The sequence below is a fragment of the Ahaetulla prasina genome, chromosome 18, assembly GCF_028640845.1.
Source record: "Ahaetulla prasina isolate Xishuangbanna chromosome 18, ASM2864084v1, whole genome shotgun sequence".
Taxonomy (NCBI): domain Eukaryota; kingdom Metazoa; phylum Chordata; class Lepidosauria; order Squamata; family Colubridae; genus Ahaetulla; species Ahaetulla prasina.
Genome location: NC_080556.1, coordinates 7,748 through 26,250, shown reverse-complemented (window position 1 = coordinate 26,250; position 18,503 = coordinate 7,748). Strand labels below are relative to the sequence as shown.

The following is an 18,503-nucleotide window of genomic DNA, read 5'->3' as shown; positions in this document are numbered from 1 at the left end:
GCAATCATTATTTGCAGGATTTCCTGCCAGCTGGTGATCTCCTATTTGGGGTGGGGGGAGTGTGACAGTCGTGAGAGTGCAGGTTGTAAGTCACTTTTTCCAAGGCTGTCATAACGTAAAATCAGCATTGTTCAATGAATCGCATGCCTCTTTATGGTTTGAACTGAACTGGGCATTGTCAGCTTGTATTCTGTGCCCTGCTATGTTTTCCCAGTCCAGCATAGGCACATGTCTCTGCCTCGTTGTTTATTCCTGTCCGAAAGATCAGGTGCTGAGCTGAAGTTTGCAGGATTCATATCCTGCCCCATTGTCTTCTCCTTGCAATCACATTCTTAATCTCGGTAATAAACTACTTAAGCCTCCTTCAGAATCTACTGACCTAATTTTGCCTGGGAATTTAATACGTTGCGCATGGTGGCTGCTCTGCCTACCTTGGAGTCCTTTCCTCCTACGTAAAAGGCCAGAGGGCTTTCTGGTTAACGCATGGGATGCAGGCAGGATCAAACGTGAGGGAGATGTGCCACCGCAAGAACGGCTGTGGGGAGACCGACCTTCACGCGAGGCAATGGAGATGAGCACGTGGCAGCCACCGGGGTCTGCAGGCTGAGTGTCAAGAGTCCAGAGGGAGAACTCAAGATAAAGTTCTTTTGCACTCTTAATCATCATTATTATCCAAGGCGTAGTAAGCTGGGGTGGGCTGCTGGGGGCTAGCTAAGATTCTGTATAGTTTGGAGAACCGCCAAACCCACTTCTGGCTGGCTCCACCCACTGCACCCCTCCCAGGAGTCCCCATGCAGCCTGTTTTGGATGCAGGTAAGTGCAGAGCATGCACGGAGGATCAGGGAGGGCGAAAAACGGGCCTACCGGAGATTCAGGCCTGTTTCTGGTCTCCAGAGGTCACCCAGGGCCTGGGGAGGCCGTTTCTGCCGAAGGCTTAAGGAAAGCCTCTGGAATCCGGTTAGGGCAAAAGCGCCCCTCCCCACCATGGTGCAGGAGGCTGACTAGGCCAGTGGTCACCAACCTTTCGGACCTCAGGGACCACTAAATTCATAATTCTAAATCCCATGGACTACTAATATGATCTACCTAATGACCGGCTTTGTGGGTGTGGCTAGATGGTCACGTAGACTGGGTGGGCATGGCCAACTCAATGTCACTCACGTCAAGGGGTGCCTTGCCAGCTTCTACTTGCACCTCCCCTCCCAGCCACTCTTCGCCTGCCCCCAACAGGAGGCAGTTATTGGAGCTAAGCAGCCACCACCAAAAAGAGTTGGCAAAACAGCTGGCTCAGTTCAAATTGGATCTGACCAAAAAAGAGGCTCAGTAGAAGCACCTCACTGAGGACTATGACCATAGGCTTTCCAAGCAGAGGGAAGACCTGTGGGAGTGCAAGGCCAGGTACCCGTGCCTGGAGGCTCAGTGGGCTGAGATGGTCAGCCAGTTCCAGGCCATGATGCAGTCCCACTGGAACAAGGCCCTCTGGCTCTTTGCCACCAGTGGCACTTCCCTCCAGCCTTCACCCAAAGCCCTGCACCAGGAGGCTGAAGCAGACCCCAAGTCAGAATTTCTTCCCCCCTCCGACCTGCACAAAAAGATCCTGAAGGGGGAGATTCTCTGCAGCAACAGAAACATTCATTGCACACATCTGGCCCAGGACCGTAGTTTGAGGACCCCTGATTTAGTGCAATATAAAAAATGCAAATAATCTTTCTGTGGACCACCAAAATTTTCTCAAGGACCACCAGTGGTCCACAGACCACTAGTTGGTGACCACTGGACTAGGCCACACCCATCATGGCCACACCCATCCAGCAACCGGGGCAGAGAACCTCTTGCTAACATTTTTGAAGCTCATAATAATAAATTTTGCATTTGGATGTAGCTAGTGCAATGTGACATTGGCCTGATGCTGAGAAAGGAGGAGTGGGGGGAAGATGTTCAGTTCCTGAGCTCTCTGGAGGAAGAGGGAAGAGTCCGAATAAAACTCAGCCGACCCTGCCTGGAATGTGTCCATTGTACCAGAGGGGGTCTCTGGCGGTCTCCCGAGATCCCATACATGTGTCCCAGACCTCCGAGGAACATTCTGGAAACTTTCTGCCTCTGGAGTTTGTGAGGTGGCAAGCGGCCATTATGACCAAAGCCTGGAAGGGCCACTTAGTGCCCTTCAGAAATCAAAGGGGTTGCGCATTTTGTTATTTCTTTCTGCCTGGTGCAACGGATAGATTGCGAAATCCTTCGCAGGGCAGCTGTCAGCCTGTTGCAGTTTTACTGCTTTCATTGTTGTGTCATCTTGGATTGTGCAGTTTCATCCCTCGAGCAGGTTGCAAAACGAAGTGTTATGCAGCCAGCACAAAAGGAAAGGAATGCGCCCCCGTGTGCTTTGATACATGACTGGATGATTTCGGGTTCGAATCCAAGGCTAACCATTCAACATCACAGTAATCTAAGTCTGTGCCCCCCCCAAGCCCTAGGCTGAAGAGTGAGGGTTGGGGAGAGAGGAAGAGGGGGAGGGGGAAAAAAAGAGAGATAATAATAATAATAATTTAATTTTTGTACCGTCCTTCTCCCGAAGGACTCAGATGCCCTTCTCATCATAGGGGATTGGAATGGTGATCAGGAAGTCAAGATCAAACAGGCAAGTTTGGCCCTGGAGTAGAAAAGGACGCAAGGCGAAGACCAATAGAATTGTGTCAAGGGAAGATTCAGAGCAAACACCCTTTTCCAACAACCAAGGAGCTGACTCTACACATGGACATCCCCAGAGGGTCAATACCGAAACTGGGTCGATGAACTACTTTGCAGCCAAAGAGGCAGAAGCTCCTTACAGGCAGTAAAAACAAGAGCTGGGGCTGACTGCTCAGGCTCAGATCATCAGCTTCTCATAGCAAAATTCAGGCTTTTCAGGGGGGGCGGGGAGATGGGGGACACATAGAGTGGGCTTCTGCCTCTCTCTTTTCGGATCACCAAGGAGAAGACCAAGGATCTGTGGAGCTCGACACTACAGCTGGACACAAAACATCTTTGAAATATTCAGGACTTTCCTCCCCCCACCCATGTGTGGGCATAGAAACGCAGCCCATCTGCCTGGTGGCTCTCTAGACCAAGGATCACCTTCGCCCGCCTGGGTGGATCTGGCTATCCCTCGAAGGGTTTTGTGCCTGGGCACCGCCTGTCAGGCGAACAGAGCTCATCTGTACAGTTAACCCAGATTTTGGGGCGTGAGGGAAGGCAGGCTAAGAAGCGGGGGAGGGACATTAAGGGGATATCAGGCCACCTCATGGGAAGTGAAGCCATCTGTTTCCCTGTCGTGAGTTTGCAGCCCCCAAAAAACCTTGGGAACTTTTCCCATATAGTGAATATGCTGGCGGTCCAATGCAGGAAGATTTATAAACATTGTTAAAAGAAATTTATTTAGCTCCTTGACTTCTTTAACTTTTTTAGCCACATCCATCGGCCCGCAGGACAGAAAATTGGAGTCGGGCCCAAAGGCAACAAGGTGAAATCCGAATGAGTCCAATCCAATTTAGTTGCTTACCCCAAGGGATGGCACCTCCCCAGATACAGCTGCAACCTTCTCACAGAGATTCTGGGGTAGGCAGGGGCTCCCCTGAACCTCTCCCCCACCTCCACCACCATCCACCTCACACACAGGTGCACACTGCACATACTCAGGCCTCTCCCTGGGAGGTGCCTCCCCACTCCCTCCCTGGAAAACATTGGTGTTCCTGCCTGGGTCCCCACGCCCAGCATTATGGTGATAGGTTGCAGTGGTTAAAAGATCACCCCCAAGAGAGATCGCCTGCAGGGACCCCCTGTCCTGGCAGTAGGGAGAAGATGGAAACCCGGGGGGGGGGGCGTAGCGAGGGAAAAACCAGCCGAGGCTGATGGATTTCTAGAACCTCTCTAGGAACTGGATTATGCTTTTCATGCTCTTCCTGGTGCTAGGAAACTCCAGGGGCCCCAAACCGGTCAGCAGGCAGATCCCGTGGAATCCATCCCTCAGGTGATGCCAGTTGACAGACACCCCGTTCTCTTCCAGCCGTTTCTTGTAGAGCAGGCCGTCGTCTCGGAAAATGTCGTATTCGCAGGTTAGGAGGAAGGTCTCTGGAAACTGCCGGATGATGGCATCTTCCGCCAGGAGCGGGGAAAGTGTGGGCTCAAAGGCTCTTTTGCACGCTTGGTAAAGATCTTCTGAAAACAGACCGGGTACAAACGGTTCGTGAGCCGAGACTTTGAACTCCTCCGGGATGAGTTCTGGGCTGATCCATTTCCGGTACTTTGCCCTGAGCTCCTGCGGAACGTGGGCATTGCACATAACTTCTTTGACCCTGGCATCGGTTCCCAACAGATAGAGCAAGCCGAGAGAAGCAGCCTGTTTTTTAACTAATAAGGGGACAGAGTGGTTCTGCTGATAGGAAGGCAGATTGAAATCCAGAGCTTGGAGAAAAGGGTAGAGGAGCACGTGGCCCCGGAGAGGCGGAAGGTCGGTTCTCATTACCAGTTGCTGGGAAATGGCAGCAACAATGCCAGCTCCGCTGCTGTCGCCAGCCAGCACAACCCGCTGGGGGTCCACTCCGTAGTCCCCCGCATTCTTCAGAAAGTGCGACACGGCAGCATAGCAGCTGAGTTGCTGAGCCGGGTAGGGGTGCTCCGGTGCCAAGGGGTACCTACAGCAACAGAGAAGCCAAAAGACGAATCTTACAAACACATTGGCATCCCTGTTATTCCTATTATTGTTGTTGATTCATTATAGTTACTTGCTTGCAGCTTCCCATACCGGCAGTCCTCAAGTTGCGCCTGTAAGGGGCCATTCTATTATGGTCACAAGTGCCCATTAATCCAGACGGCCTTGCTTAAGGACCCCCATCCCCTGCTCTCTCTGATGTGGCTGTTAAATGAACGCGTGGGTTATTAAGCCCCCCCGCCCCCCGGAAGCAGCCCATGCTCTGCTTCTTCCCTCTGGCCCCCCACAGGCCTTGGCCTGCTGCCCACCCAGCCACCTGGGACTGGCAGGACTCAGCTGCTCCTCCAGGGCCAGCAACCCCTGGCTGGCCTTTCTGCTCCTTGCTGTGGGGGGCCCAGGCGCTGCCACACAGGGCCGGGCTTCCCTGCAGAGGCTGCCCCAGGGCCCCAAAGGCAGTTCTCGCCATCCTGCAGGGGTGCTTTTTGTTGGTAGAGCCTCCTTAAAGGCAGGGTAAGTGGGTGGCTGAGTGGCAAGCAGCCTCGCCTACCGGAGGCAAGAGCACTGGTGGCTTGTGCCGGCAGCTTTAGGCCCCCTGGGGGACTGAGTGGCTCCACTGAGAGCGGGCCAGGGCCTGCGGGGGCCCGGAGGAATCTTGGGGGAGGCAGCATCCCTGCGCAGCCCATATATCTCTGAGGGAAGAGGGCAGGGGCTGCAGCAGGGGAGGAGGGGCCACCTTTCCTCGGTCCCCCATCATGATCCAGTTTCATTGAAGGGCCCTGAACTGCCCACTTTCCGCCTGACCCTCCAGGGCGGATGAAAATGATTGAAGACAAAAACCCATTGCAATCTGGACCAGCAGTAGCTTCCGCATGGTCTTCCTGGGCAGTCCCACATGGAACACATTGCAGTGCTCCAGCGGCAAGGTGGCCAGGGCACGAGTAGTCGTCTCAGGGACCTCGTGGGCACAAGAGGACGGCCCCACTGCCCGCTCCTGCCGTCTCCTCCTCAATCCCAGACTGTGAGATACCCTAACCTTCCTAACTGCAATTCCCCCTCCCCACCACTAACCCTGGAAGTTGTCTAGATGGGCAACTGATCAATGGTGCCCAAAGCTGCTAAGATATCCTGGAGCACAAGGATGATCAAGCGTGGCCCAGGCCATCTCTGTGCTGCGCCCTGGTCTGAAAGTCACCTGAAATGGGTCTGGATAATCTTTTCTCCAAAAAGCTCTCTGTCCCTGCCCTCCCCACCCCCCACCCCCGGGGAATCTGAGCAGATCAGTGAATGCAGAATGGTCATCTTTTACATGTGCCCCACCCAGCATGCCCAGTTCCTAAAGAGTTTAAATCGGGAGGGGAGGGTTTTCAAGAGGAGGGGTAAACTGGAAACATCCATGGGGTGCAGCCAGCTGGCTGACCGTTCGGGTGGCTGTAGATGTGGAACAGAGAAGGGCTGGCTGGCTGGAGACCGAAGGTCAGAATGCTGCCCAGCGATGGAGCACAGCCTTCTGTGAGACAGCCGACCTGAGCCCACTTACCGGATGCACACGACCACTGTGGCAACCTCCCGGGCAATGAGGCAGCACAACCGTTCATAGGCTCCTGAAATACGGCAAAAAAAATGGTTGCACTGATCTTTAGATGAGAATGTCTCACTATATCAGCCCCTTAATTTATAGGCTAATGCATGCATTCCTGGAACAGGATGATGTTTTCTAGTGTGGAGGTACATGTTTAGAAAAGGGATGAGGACTTTCAGCCCAAATGCAGAAGAAACCTTGATTTGGCCCTGATATTACCCAGAATGGATTTTTAGTTCAACATCTGAGTATTAAAACGTTTATGGTGTTCGTGCTAACATCCGGCTGAAAGCCAAAAATGACTGATAGCAAACGATTTCATTTATGGGGGGACGGATGACGATGACACATAATTTATTTTAACATCCTTCTAGACCTGTGAGAAAGACCTTGGCAACTGTGGCCGGGCAGAAGATCTTTAAAAACAACCTTTGTAATCTGTCAGTTGATTGATGGGAGGATTGGCTGTTTCTCCAGGCACCACCCTTGGCCTGCTGCAGGAGGACCCCACTCAGCCCCTCTTGCCAACTGTTGGTGCTACTCACGGGGGCTGCCAAAGAGGCCCACTCCTCCGTGAATCCAGACCAGTCCTCGCCTGGGCTCGGCACCTGCTCTCCCAAGCCAATAGACCCTCACTGGGACCGCCTCAAAAAGCATCTCCTCGATGGTCAGGTCAGGGGCTCTCCCCGGGGGGATCCCGTTGATGAGTAGCCTCCATACCACGTACTGGGGGCAGATGCCAACTTTCTCCAGAATCACAGCCTGCTCGGGGGAGAGAAACAGAAGGAAGAAGAAACCTGACTTGGCAAGGCGTGAGGCGTGTATGCAGAGGCTGCCCAAAGTGAGTTCCCTTTCCTCAGACTTTGGGGAACCTTTGGGGAAGATGTGACCGGAATTATTAATTTCACTCACTTTCTCTTCTCCTTATGAAAGAAAAAACAAAAGTCATTTCTTTTCCATGAATCACAAGTGGGGAAACCCACAGAGGTGGGGGGACAGGGGAAGCAGTCGGTCTGCATGCAGCCGTCCGTGGCTACCCAGGGGGCTCACCCCAGAGAGGCTGCACACCGTCTGTTCATCTGTGCCTTGACCTACTCGGCTGGGAGGCAAATCCTTTCTCCACTCCAAGAGAAATTTGCCGGCTTCCTTGCGTCCAGGACAGAGGGATCTTGCTGTTTCACCTCGGAGCCGCCTTAAGGATTTGATCCAATGGGATCCTCAAATCCAAGCACGGAAGCGAGTGGAAGGATCCTATCGGACCCACCAAATACCTTGGAAGATTCAGCAGGTCTTGAGGTTGGGCAAATGAACTTTGCCCCACAGTTTCAAACTGTCCCATTGAATAGTATTGTGGGCACCCAAACTGAATGGACTAATTACACCACTTGGAACCTTGCCTTTAATCAGATTTCTTTGGCAGTTCCAATTAAATGGATCCTTTGTTCCGCATAATCCGTAATTTACAATAGCTTTACCAGCTATATGCAGTGTTTCCTCGGACACTGTACAGACATGTATCCAAGGCAGTGGTGAAATCCACATTTTTTTACTACCGCTTCTGTGGGCGTGGCAAGGGAAGGATAGTGCAAAATCTCCATTTCCACCCCACTCTGGGGCCAGCCGGAAGTGGTATTTGCTGGTTCTTTGAACTGCTCAAAATTTCCACTATCGGTTCTTCAGAACCTGTCAGGACCTGCTGGATTTCACCCCTGATCCAAAACCAGTGGTCATAAATGTTGGTCACCTGGCCTTGACGGCAATTGCCTGCAAAAGCCATCTGCTGAGATATGCCTGGGCGGTGGTTTGGCCGCTGCAAAAGCAGACTGCAGGGTCCAATCCAGCAGGGCACGGCTTGTGTTCTTCCATTGGGAAAAAGACATAAGGATGCCCAAGGTCAAGGAAATAGGGCATGGGGGAAACATCTCCAAGCAGCAGTCCAGGGATCTGTGGGCGGGCAGTCTCCCCCGGGGCTCTGCACTGATCCCAGCCCTTCGGAGCCCTAGGAGGCCCTGCCAAGAGGCGTTCTCCAAGGAGGCTGCTGCAAAGGGACACCCAGCGGGGAAGGAGGCAGGCAGGCATTCATGGTTGGGATTCCTGGCTGGAGGTGGGGAAGGCAGCATCACGGATAACCGAATGAGAGTGAAAATGTGGCAAAGGGGAGGTGGGTTCCAACAATCAGCAAAACCCCTCCTGATTTCCTATGAATGCTGCAAATCGCCCTTTTGGACCAGTGGTGAAATGGAAAATTTGTTACTACTGGTTCTATGGGCATGCCTTGGTTGGGGGGCAGTTAATGTGACTGGGTGGACATGGCCAACTTTTTTTTTACTTTTAAAAGCATTTTTCTACAACCTCTTCAGCCGAAGAAAAAAAGCTTTTAAAAGGCTCCTCTGATGATCCCAGCTGAGTTCTCTGATTGTCAGAGGCTTTTGTTTTCTTTTTAAAGCATTTTTTTCCGTTAAAAGAAAAAAAAGCCTCTGACTATTAGCCAGCTCAGCTGGGATTGTCAGAGCCTTTTCAAAGCATTCTTTTACAACCTCTTCGGCCAAAGAGGTTGTAGAAAAAATGCTTTGAAAAGGCTCTGACGATTCCAGCTCAGCCGTGCGATTATCAGAGGCTTTTTTTTTTACTTTTAAAAGTAAGGCAACAAAAAAATGCTTTTAAAACTAAAAAAAGAAACCTCTGATGAGGGCGTGGCTTAGCTGGGCAAGGGGGGGGCAGGGATTTTTGTTACCTATTCTCTGAACCACTCACCGCCATCGCTACCGGATTGCGCGATCCGGTCCGAACCGGGAGCATTTCATCCCTGCTTTGGACCCTCGGGAGCACCCAGCCACTAGCCAGACAGACACTTGGAAAGGAAAGCCAGAGTCCAGGGAAGGAGGCTTACCAGTTCGAGAAAAACGTTCATGATCAAATTGATGAGGCGCAGTTTCGTCCCCTGGGTGATTCCTGGCGGGATTCGTGCCCTGGTGAAGTCATAGTAGAGGGTCCAGCCGAGGAGTAAAAGTACGACTGAGGCACTGAAGTGAAGCGTCAGCATCCACAGCGCTTGGCTCAAAGTCATCTCCATCTCCACGGGAAGATCAAGTATCTGGCCAAAGGTCTCCTTCGCCCTTGGTCTGGGTGGGCTGCGTTTTCACATAGTTCTTTTAAGCTACGGGAGACGGGCACAGCTCGATGCCCTTTCTTTCAGGATTTTAATTGTGCACTTGGTATTTTTATGCAATTCATGTTGCAAACTCCTAACAAACAGAACTCCTCTGAAATCCTTCTAGTCTTGATGATCTCATGGGCCAACGTCAGCCTTGTTCTACTGGATGATCACCCTGCAGATTAAATGAGAGTGTGTATTTGTTTACATCCCTTAATTATGGACTACAGAGGCAGGTTCTGCCCTAGGCGAGCTTCTGCCAACCACTGTTTTGTAATACAAAATTGGCTATACATTGATTTACAGAAATCGAAGGTTTTGGCACAAGTGTGGCTACAGGATCTTAGGGCTCCTTTCTTGGAAAGAGGATCCATTGGGGAGAAATACACTGTCTTTTATCCCACCCCTTAGCATATATACTCCAGCAGGCATAGATGTGAATCCAGTCGGTAAGGTTGCCCTGCCCAAGCTCACTGGCTGCTTATGTCTTAGGTACGTATCTGCAACTGTAACGAGATAAAAATATCAGTGCGGATAACAGTGAAAAGCAGGTTAGTCTAGCTCACCTCTCTTTAGGCTTCTGCTTCCATGCCTCTGGTCCCGAGCCAGTCCGTAAGCCCATGTATGCTTTGTAGCAGGCGCTTCCGGGTCTCTTGGGAAAGTTCCGCTTCAAGCGCTGCTGTGCAAGAGCTGCCAGGACAGCCAGAGCCACCTTGGAGGGAGAGGGGCCCGGCGTCCTTCCCCTCGGCCAACTTGACCTGTTTGGCCAGGCGCTTCTTGAAGGCAGAGGAGGCTGGAAGGGGAAGGGGAGGCATCGAGGGAGGGCCAAGAGAGAGCAGAGCCAGGGCTCCGGAGGGGGACAGAGCGCTCCCCCAACCAGCTCCCCCAAGCGAACCTGGTTTGGAGAACTTCACCGGGCCCCCTGGGAATGGGGAGCATGTGGGAATCTCTGGATGGGCAGCTCAATTCTGGTAAGGCCGTGATGGTGTGCACTTGGCATGGGGCTGCCCTTGAAGGCCACGCGTAGGATGCTTTCGTTCTGTGGGCTGCTGCCACATTTTCTGGATGCAACTCCAGGTGCTGGGGATCTCTGGCCAGCCCTACGCAGCAGGCCCACCCCTGTCCCCTTTGGCTTCTGGCTCACCCAGAAGGGGATGCTGCAGGGGCTGCCTCGGAAGAGTGCCTCCTGCTGGGGTGCGGGGGGGGAACCCTTCACTGTTACAGCACCTGCCCTCTGGAGTGGTCCTTCCCTGGCAGCCCTGAAGCCTTTGGGGCCCCTGAAGATGGTCTTGAAGGTCCCTCCAGGTGTTCCCTCAGGACCTGGCCCAAAACGGAGGTGAGCTGATCCGGCATGGTGTGGCAGATGATGCCCCCCATCCCCCGCCCCCATTCCTCGTTGCTTTTACAGGGACTTATTATATTTCCTTTTTTTTGTTGTATGAATAGAATAGAATAGAATAGAATAGAATTTTTATTGGCCAAGTGTGATTGGACACACAAGGAATTTGTCTTGGTGCATATGCTCTCAGTGTACATAAAAGAAAAGATATGTTCATCAAGGTACAACATTTACAACACAATTGATGGTCAATATATCAATATAAATCATAAGGATTGCCAGTAACAAGTTATAGTCATACAGTCATAAATGGAAAGAGATTGGTGATGGGAACGATGAGAAGATTAATAGTAGTGCAGATTCAGTAAATAGTCTGACAGTGTTGATGGAATTATTTGTTTAGCAGAGTGATGGCCTTCGGGAAAAAACTGTCCTTGTGTCTAGTTGTTCTGGTGTGCAGTGCTCTATAGCGTCGTTTTGAGGGTAGGAGTTGAAACAGTTTATGTCCAGGATGCGAGGGGTCTGTAAATATTTTCATGGCCCTCTTCTTGATTCGTGCAGTATACAGGTCCTCAATGGAAGGCAGGTTGGTAGCAATTATTTTTTCTTCCTGGAGTCACATTTAGTGAGCACATGTGTGCTCACACACACACACACACACACACACACACAAACACAAATGGAATAGGGACACCCCCTATAAAGAAAACCCTCAGGATGTCATTCTAGTGAAAGTCCCATGGATTGAAAACAGCTCCGGGCAACACTGGGGGGGAAACGGCTGCTTGGCTCCAAAGGAAGTCCAGCCGCTTGGTGACTCTGCCTGAGGGACTCCGGGCACCCCCACCCCCCACCCGGATGCTCTCTCTCAGCTGCTGGATGGAATCGGTGGCTGTTTGGCCTCCTTCAGGCTGGGGTCGCAGTCTAAGGTGGGTCTTTTTTACTTACTACTCCTCTTTTCTCCTGCGGGCAGCCATTGCCCCCAGTGTTGTGGTCTGAAAGCAGCCTGCGGAGCTGGCAATGGAGTCGGATAGCGATGAGGCAGATGTGGGGCCAGGGCCATCGGGGAGTGATGTGCGGACTCCGGAGCCTCCAGAGGCTGACAGTAGCGAGGCAGAGGAAAAGGAGGAGCCTGTTCCTAATACACGCATGAGAAGAGCTGCCAGAAGGCAAGAGCAGCTCAAGCAAAGAGGATGACTCGGGAGTAGGGCCAAGAGATGATTGGCCCCTCCTATAAGGCTTAAAACAGATCAGCAACGGTGTTTGGGCTCTTTGCTGGAAAACAATGTTGATAGCTTCGTCGTCTTCTCTGTCTATGTCTTGCATTTACTTTTGTGACTTCTGAACATTTGCCAAGAAAGGCCTTTGGCAGTTTGCCTAATTGGAGCAAGGTTTGCGATAGGACTGAGGAATTTGTGTTGGGAGGAATTTGTTTTAATTTAGTTGAAATATGCTGGGAATGAAGTAATTCTCAGCTGTTCGAATAAAGGTTGTTTGTTTTTTCACTGACTGAGTTTCCTACTACCTACTTGGGCCTGGGTCACAACACCCAGTGGCAGAGGGGCCCCGGACAAGGCCTGCCCATCTGGGGCCCTCTGGAGGGATCAGCTTCTTGCCTGAGGCATGCCTGAGACATGGGCCTGAGAAAGCCCATTATGTGTCATGGCACAACGCCCCCCTCCCTGCCCTTTCCCTCTTTGCTTTTAGCTGGGGGCAGAAATGAAAGGAGCAGACCTGGGCAGATGGTTTGCATGTTTACTGAAGCTCGGAAGGTATACACGAAGCCGGCCACCATGTCTCTTCTAGAGGCTCGGAAAACAGGAAGAACCTGTTTCAGAAAAAGAGGACAAGGGAAGAGGAGGAGACAGGAGAGAGGCGAGAGAGAAGCAGTGTCTACCAGGAAAGGTCCCCTCGACCTCTGCGCAACACTTTTGCCGGGGAGAATGGTCTCTTCTGAGGCAGAGTGGGAGGGAGGCACAGTTGAAGGCGAGGTCTCCTGCCTGGAGACGGAATGAATGCCGACGGGTGAAGGAGACTGGCATGAAAGGCCTCCAGAGCCTTTTTGGAGGGCAAATCCTTTTTGTTGTTGTTGTTCATTTTCTCTATTTGTGGAAATAGAGATTGCCTGGGTTTTTCACCAGACTTACACTCCTACAGACTGCAGTCCCTGTCTGTAAAAGAGACAGGGTCTGCCACCGTTCAGTATCCGACCAATCTCCGGGCCCAAGTGCCCCTTTGCCTCCCACTTGGCCCAATCTCGCTAGTTTATAGTCCATCCGGTTTGTAGGTTGCTTAAGTTCGGAGAACCGGTAGTAAAAATTCTTACTGGCCCCACCCCCATTTATTCTCTGCCTCCCGAGTCCCAACTGATCTGGAAGAAATGGGGATTTTGCAGTAACCTTCCCCCGGAGTGGTAACAGAATGGAGATTTTGCAGTAACCTTCCCCTGCCACGCCCACCAAGCCATGCCACGCCCACCAAGCCACATCCACAGAACCGGTAGTGAGAATTTTTGAAACCCACCACTGATTCAACCCACACGCAGGCAACCATGCCGTCTTTTCAAAGAAGGGGGCTACCGGCTCATCCCAGAGATCTGAGGGTGCTGCGAAGGGAGGGAGGGGTGGGTGGGTGGGAGGCACTCGAGGTGGGGAAGGCAGCGTTTTAGGCTGACAACCGGATCAGAATGAGAAAGCAACAGAGGGGAGGTGGGTTCCAGGCAATCTGCAAAAACCAATTGTTTTTGGCACACACACACACACCGGATTTCCTATGAGTTCTGCAAATTGCCCCTTTGGACAGTCGGGCTCACCCAGCTGAGGCCTGTGCCGGCCAGAAAGCAAAAAACAGGGTCCAGGGAAGGAACCTTACCAGTCTGAGAACAAAGCTCATGGCCAAATTCATCAGGCGCAGTTTTGCCCCCTGGCTGATTCCCGGTGGGATTCGCGTCCTGGTGAAATCATAGTAAAAGGTCCATAGTAAAAGCGTGACCAAGGCGGTGAAGTGAAGCACCATGGTCCACAGCGCTTGGCTTAAATCTGGCATAATTATGCAAGTTATCTTGCAGAATCCTGAAGAAACCAATGTCTTTCAAAATCCAATTATTGAGCTTATATCTGTCAGCACCGGTTTCATCCCACTTGAATCTTCATCCTTTCTGCTGATTAAGACTATTTATATCTGCACCCTTTTCTTAATTATGGACTTCTCGTGCCATTCTCCTCTGGGTCAGCTGCCCTGAGCCACCTTCCCAACAGAGGAATGTCTTAGGCAGGTTTTGAGTCCTCTGAGACAAACCCCGCAAACTCACACCTAGGAAGTTTGTAATTTGGGTTCCAGTACTTTAAGGCAATCAGAAGGCGACTGGATCTCTTGAACTCCAGGCCCCGCCATCAGCTTCATTCCCTAGGCCAGGCCAGGCCAGGCCAGGAAATCAACAGGAAGCCTAAACTTGCTTTTACAGGAACTGTTATTAACAGCCGAATTAAAAATCTGGTTCTGCTGAACTTCTTCTTGGGTTTCTGTGAATTAGGGCAGCATCTGCTTGGCTGATGGGTCAACTGTCCCAAGTTGACACGAATGTGATCGATTGGGGGGGGTGGCTGCTTCCAGGCATGGGAGGGCATGCCTGTAAGTGGCTAGCATGGTGCCACAGAAGCACAAGTGGGCATTATGGAATCCAGGCTAGGCAGGGTGCTGTGAGCACATACGCTACCGAGTACAAGATCCCTGGGAACTCGGACTCCGTAGCCTTAGGGGGAAAAAAAGCAGCCTGAGTGGGAGTGACTTACGGGAGCAACCTGCCATTTTCCCCATGGATGTGACTTATGGGAACCTAGCAGGAAAGGTCACAATAGTGACCGTGGGAGACTTTAGCTGCCCTGTGAGCCAAATGCCAAACACCTGGATCGTGATCACCTGACTGTGGGGATGTGGGAGGGCTGGAACTTTGAGGACATATCATAAATGCGACTCATTCAGCACCACCGTCCTGTCAAACGGTTGCTGAATGAGTCGTCATTAAACGCCTTCCTGTGCCACGTTCAAATTCTGCATCCATTGAAATTTGGACTGTTAAAATAAGTCTTTGAATAAGCTCTAAATAACCAGGTTTTCTAATTCAGCTCAGACCCTCCATGTTTCCCTTTGTCTCTCTAGTGCAGCATAAGATTTGAAGACAGGGGACCAGTCAGCTCGACTGAACAGATGTGAGAATTTAACATATTTTGTTTTGGTCTTATTAATTATTGACTCTGGCAATTTGAATGAATGAGTAGCTCGCCACTCCACGTCTTGCGACTGTCACCTTTGTCAAAGCAAAACAAGCACCGAAGTGGAAATCTGAACCACTTTTGTTCTCCAGACAGATAATATTTTTCCCTTGTTTTCTTGTTTCACTCACTTTGTGTCCGTCCCCCCTTCCCAGCTAGTCTTTTTGAATACGTTTCTTTTGAACACGTTTCCAGAGCATTAGCCCAGCTTTGCATCGTCTGCAGATTCGGTAGTCCTCTCCTTGACGTTCTTCTGTATCCCAGTCTGACAGTTGAAATAAGCAAAATATAATATGAAAAAAGAAACCGAAGGCTCATTGTAGACAGATCTAGTCAGAAACCGCAGAATGTTTCATCGGAGAAATATATGAAATCTTCGGAGGATTCCCCTAGACTCCCCCCATAGCAAAAGCCCCCAGAATCTTCTCTCTCTACTTTTCAGGCAAGGCTACACATTTGCCAGGCTGGCCAATGTGCTTTGCTTCTCTGTCGTTATTCTCAGAGCATCTGGCCCTACGAAGACCGGTTAGGCCAGTGGGGGTGCCAGGAGGGGGGGCGGGGGGTCATGCATACACATACCCACACCCATAATTCTATGCGCCCCACCCCCGCACATGCCTGTGCGACCCCACCACCTTGGCAGGCGATGGCCCGGTTCCAGAGCCTCTCTATGAGTCTGGGGAGGGCAAAAACAGCCTTCCTTACCCACCCACCCCAGAGGCCCTCTGGAGCCCAGAAACGGCCCGTTTAACAACTTTTGATTGGACAGGAAGTGGCGTTTTTTGCTGTCCCCAACCTCCAGAGACTCCTAGAGGTTGGTAAATGGGTTGTTTCTGGCCTCCGGAGGGCCTGGGTGGTGGGGAAGCCCTCCATACACTCATAGAGAGGCTCTGGAGCCAAAACAGGCCTTCCCCCCCACCACCCAGGCCCTCCAGATGCAGGAAACAGCCTGTTTCCCTAATTCTGTTGGCCCGCACACTGGAGCTGAGCAGGCGTGCCCAATGATATGGCTATGCATGCCACCTGCGGCACACGTGCCATAGGTTCACCATCACGGGCTTAGGCTGTTACATAAGATTATACCATGCAGTATTTAAAACCGAGTCTCTCTAGCCATTATTTTGTAAGCCACCCAGGATTGCTTCACCAGTGAGATGGGTGGCATATAAATTTAATAAATAAAAGAAATGAACAATTAGAAGCTTGAATAGTTGTAGGCACTGAGGAGCTGGCTAATCGGGACGCTGCAGTTCAGTCCTACAATGGGCTGCCGGTAAGAGATTTTAATCTCGGATTATGGCTCTGAAGAACAAACTCGGCTGTGAAGCATCTCCTGACCAACTTTGAAAACAGGCAGCTGAGAATACATGGGAAACAGTTGTCATCTGTTTCCAGTGAATTTTCTGCTACCTCACCCAAACAGCTGGCTCTTGTTACGACAGTTAACTGCCCTTCTCAGCCCCCGAGGTGCTCCTTTGTAAATAAGGGTCGTGATAGGCGATACCTCACGTCTAATCCTTTTGGTGGGATTCTTCCATCGGCAGTACTATGGCTCCCCACAGCTCAAAGGGTTGACCTGTCATTTGTTGCAGGGAAGGTGGGCAGAATTAAACCTTCTTGACATTTACGGTAGTGTGCTGTAGCCTCGTAGTGTTGTCCCCAGTTCGGGTCTGAACCTGGTGCCAAAGTCAATGATGGATGCCAGACATGGGGTGCAGCTTTTCCGATTGCTTTTTATTGGAGTACTCCAAGGAGAAGGGCTCCTGGCCAAAATGCCAAGACCCAAGACCCAAGGATTAAGAAAGCTTTATTCGTTTTCACTAAAAGAGAAGGCGGGAGAAGGTGAGATAATAAGAAATATCATCTAATAAACATTTTAGTAGTAATACTAAAATTTGTTCTATTGGTCTCTAGCTGTCCCTATTCCTAAACCTTGGCTAATGAATGCTCCAGGAGTTATCTAATACACATTTAATTGGTTGCAGAGTATCTGTATTCCTAAGTTTTGATGAGGCTTGCAAGTTGTCTAACTATTGTTACTTTTATCAGTTTTCTAACTACCCAGAATTGTTACAAGATTTACACTTGCATATTTCCTGTAGCTAAGCATTCTTTGTTCTTGCCAGACAAACTCCACAATTACAGTCTTCCTGATTTACTTTCAAGTGTGTATCGTGACCTGGCTTTATTTTAGCATACAGCCCATCCGTAGGGCCTGCTTAAAGTCATGGAAACACTATCATAATTGTTTGAAATATGGGTTTTAAGGGAGCTTGCCTGATTTTCAGGCCTTGATAAAAGGTGAGGTTCAGGTGAATTTGACCCAATATAGTTTGCTGAACAGAAGGTCTGGGGGGAAAAAAGATAAAAACAATTTAACGCACAATTATGTTTTATTGTTTAGGAAAAAGAAAACAGGGAGGGCAACGTGCTGAGTGGCTCCTCCTCCTCCGCTTTTGCCCAGGATCGGGAAGACCGAGGAACAAAGCCCCAAAGTGCAGAGCAGCAGCAAAAGCACCGCTACTCTATGCTCATCCAAAAGGGATGAGCAGCTTCCATTGGCCTTTTTCGCATGGCCGCCGGCTTCCTCTTCAGACATCTTCAAAAGGCTTTCCTGGCATGACAGATTTCCTGTCCGTTAATCACGATTCTCCCCCAGTGCCTTTGAAAAGGACCTTCGTGCCATGGCCAACGTCTGGTCCATCCTTCTTAATCATCCTCCAACTTCCTTGTGCAGCGGCCTTCTCGGCATGGCGGACTTCCTGTCCGCTCACTGTCGCTGACCCTCAGTGCCAATGACCTTTCCATCATGGCTGACTACCCGTCCAAATTTTATAGTCATAATGTGACCAACTTTTTTACAATGAGAAGGACACAAAAAATTTGAAGGAAAAAAAATCGTAAATAAAAGAAACATTTTATTCATTGCAACAATACAGAATACTCTATAATATGATAAATGCATAATAAAAAACATTTACAACAACATTTTATATTGTAATTATGCTTACATGCCTATTAATTATTTAAATGAGTACTTTTCCACTGAATGAATATTTTTTGTCAATGTATCATCTTCTAATAATATATTGGAAATATCTGAACAAGAAATATCCTTCATATTGAATTTTATGGCAAGTGCTGCAGTTTTTCAATCTCGATTTTTCACTTTTCCAAAAATCATTAGCAATTGAATAAATAAAATTAAAACTGAAACAATAACATAAACGAATAAACTTGTAAATAAAATTATACATCTTTGGAATTTATTAAATAGATATGGAATTAATAAAAGTGAATTGTGCTCACCTACGTATGATTGAATATTCACTGAGAAAAAAGTGAGTCTAATGCGTGCGTGTGTGCCGTGTCGTGTTTCAGTAAGAAGTAAACAAAGCCACTTGCGCACGGCGCACTCTTGCGCACGGCGCACTCTTGCGCATAGCGCACTCTCTCAAAACAATTCTCCCGTGCGT

At 50.2% G+C, this 18,503-nt stretch overlaps 2 protein-coding genes across 3 annotated transcripts in view; one reads left to right on the top strand and one right to left on the bottom strand.

The window, feature by feature from the left end:
- Nucleotides 1-18,040, top strand: part of LRRC38 (leucine rich repeat containing 38) — a 71,339-nt gene extending 53,299 nt beyond the window's left edge. Inside the window, exons 3-4 of one of the 2 annotated variants that reach the window (XR_009152483.1) lie at nt 14,915-14,964; nt 17,432-18,040. The gene's annotated coding sequence lies outside the window, so the exon portion shown is untranslated. The remainder of the gene's footprint in view (nt 1-14,914; nt 14,965-17,431) is intronic. The other variant, XR_009152479.1, reaches the window with a different exon arrangement.
- On the bottom strand, nt 2,577-9,672 carry LOC131187063 (arylacetamide deacetylase-like 4). The gene is made up of 4 exons (XM_058161205.1): nt 9,154-9,672; nt 6,809-7,025; nt 6,222-6,285; nt 2,577-4,667 (listed from the first exon to the last, which is right to left on the bottom strand). The coding sequence occupies exons 1-4, from the start codon at nt 9,334-9,336 to the stop codon at nt 3,893-3,895; spliced, it is 1,239 nt and encodes a 412-aa protein (XP_058017188.1). The 5' UTR covers nt 9,337-9,672; the 3' UTR covers nt 2,577-3,892.
- Nucleotides 18,041-18,503: the final 463 nt, after the last annotated feature.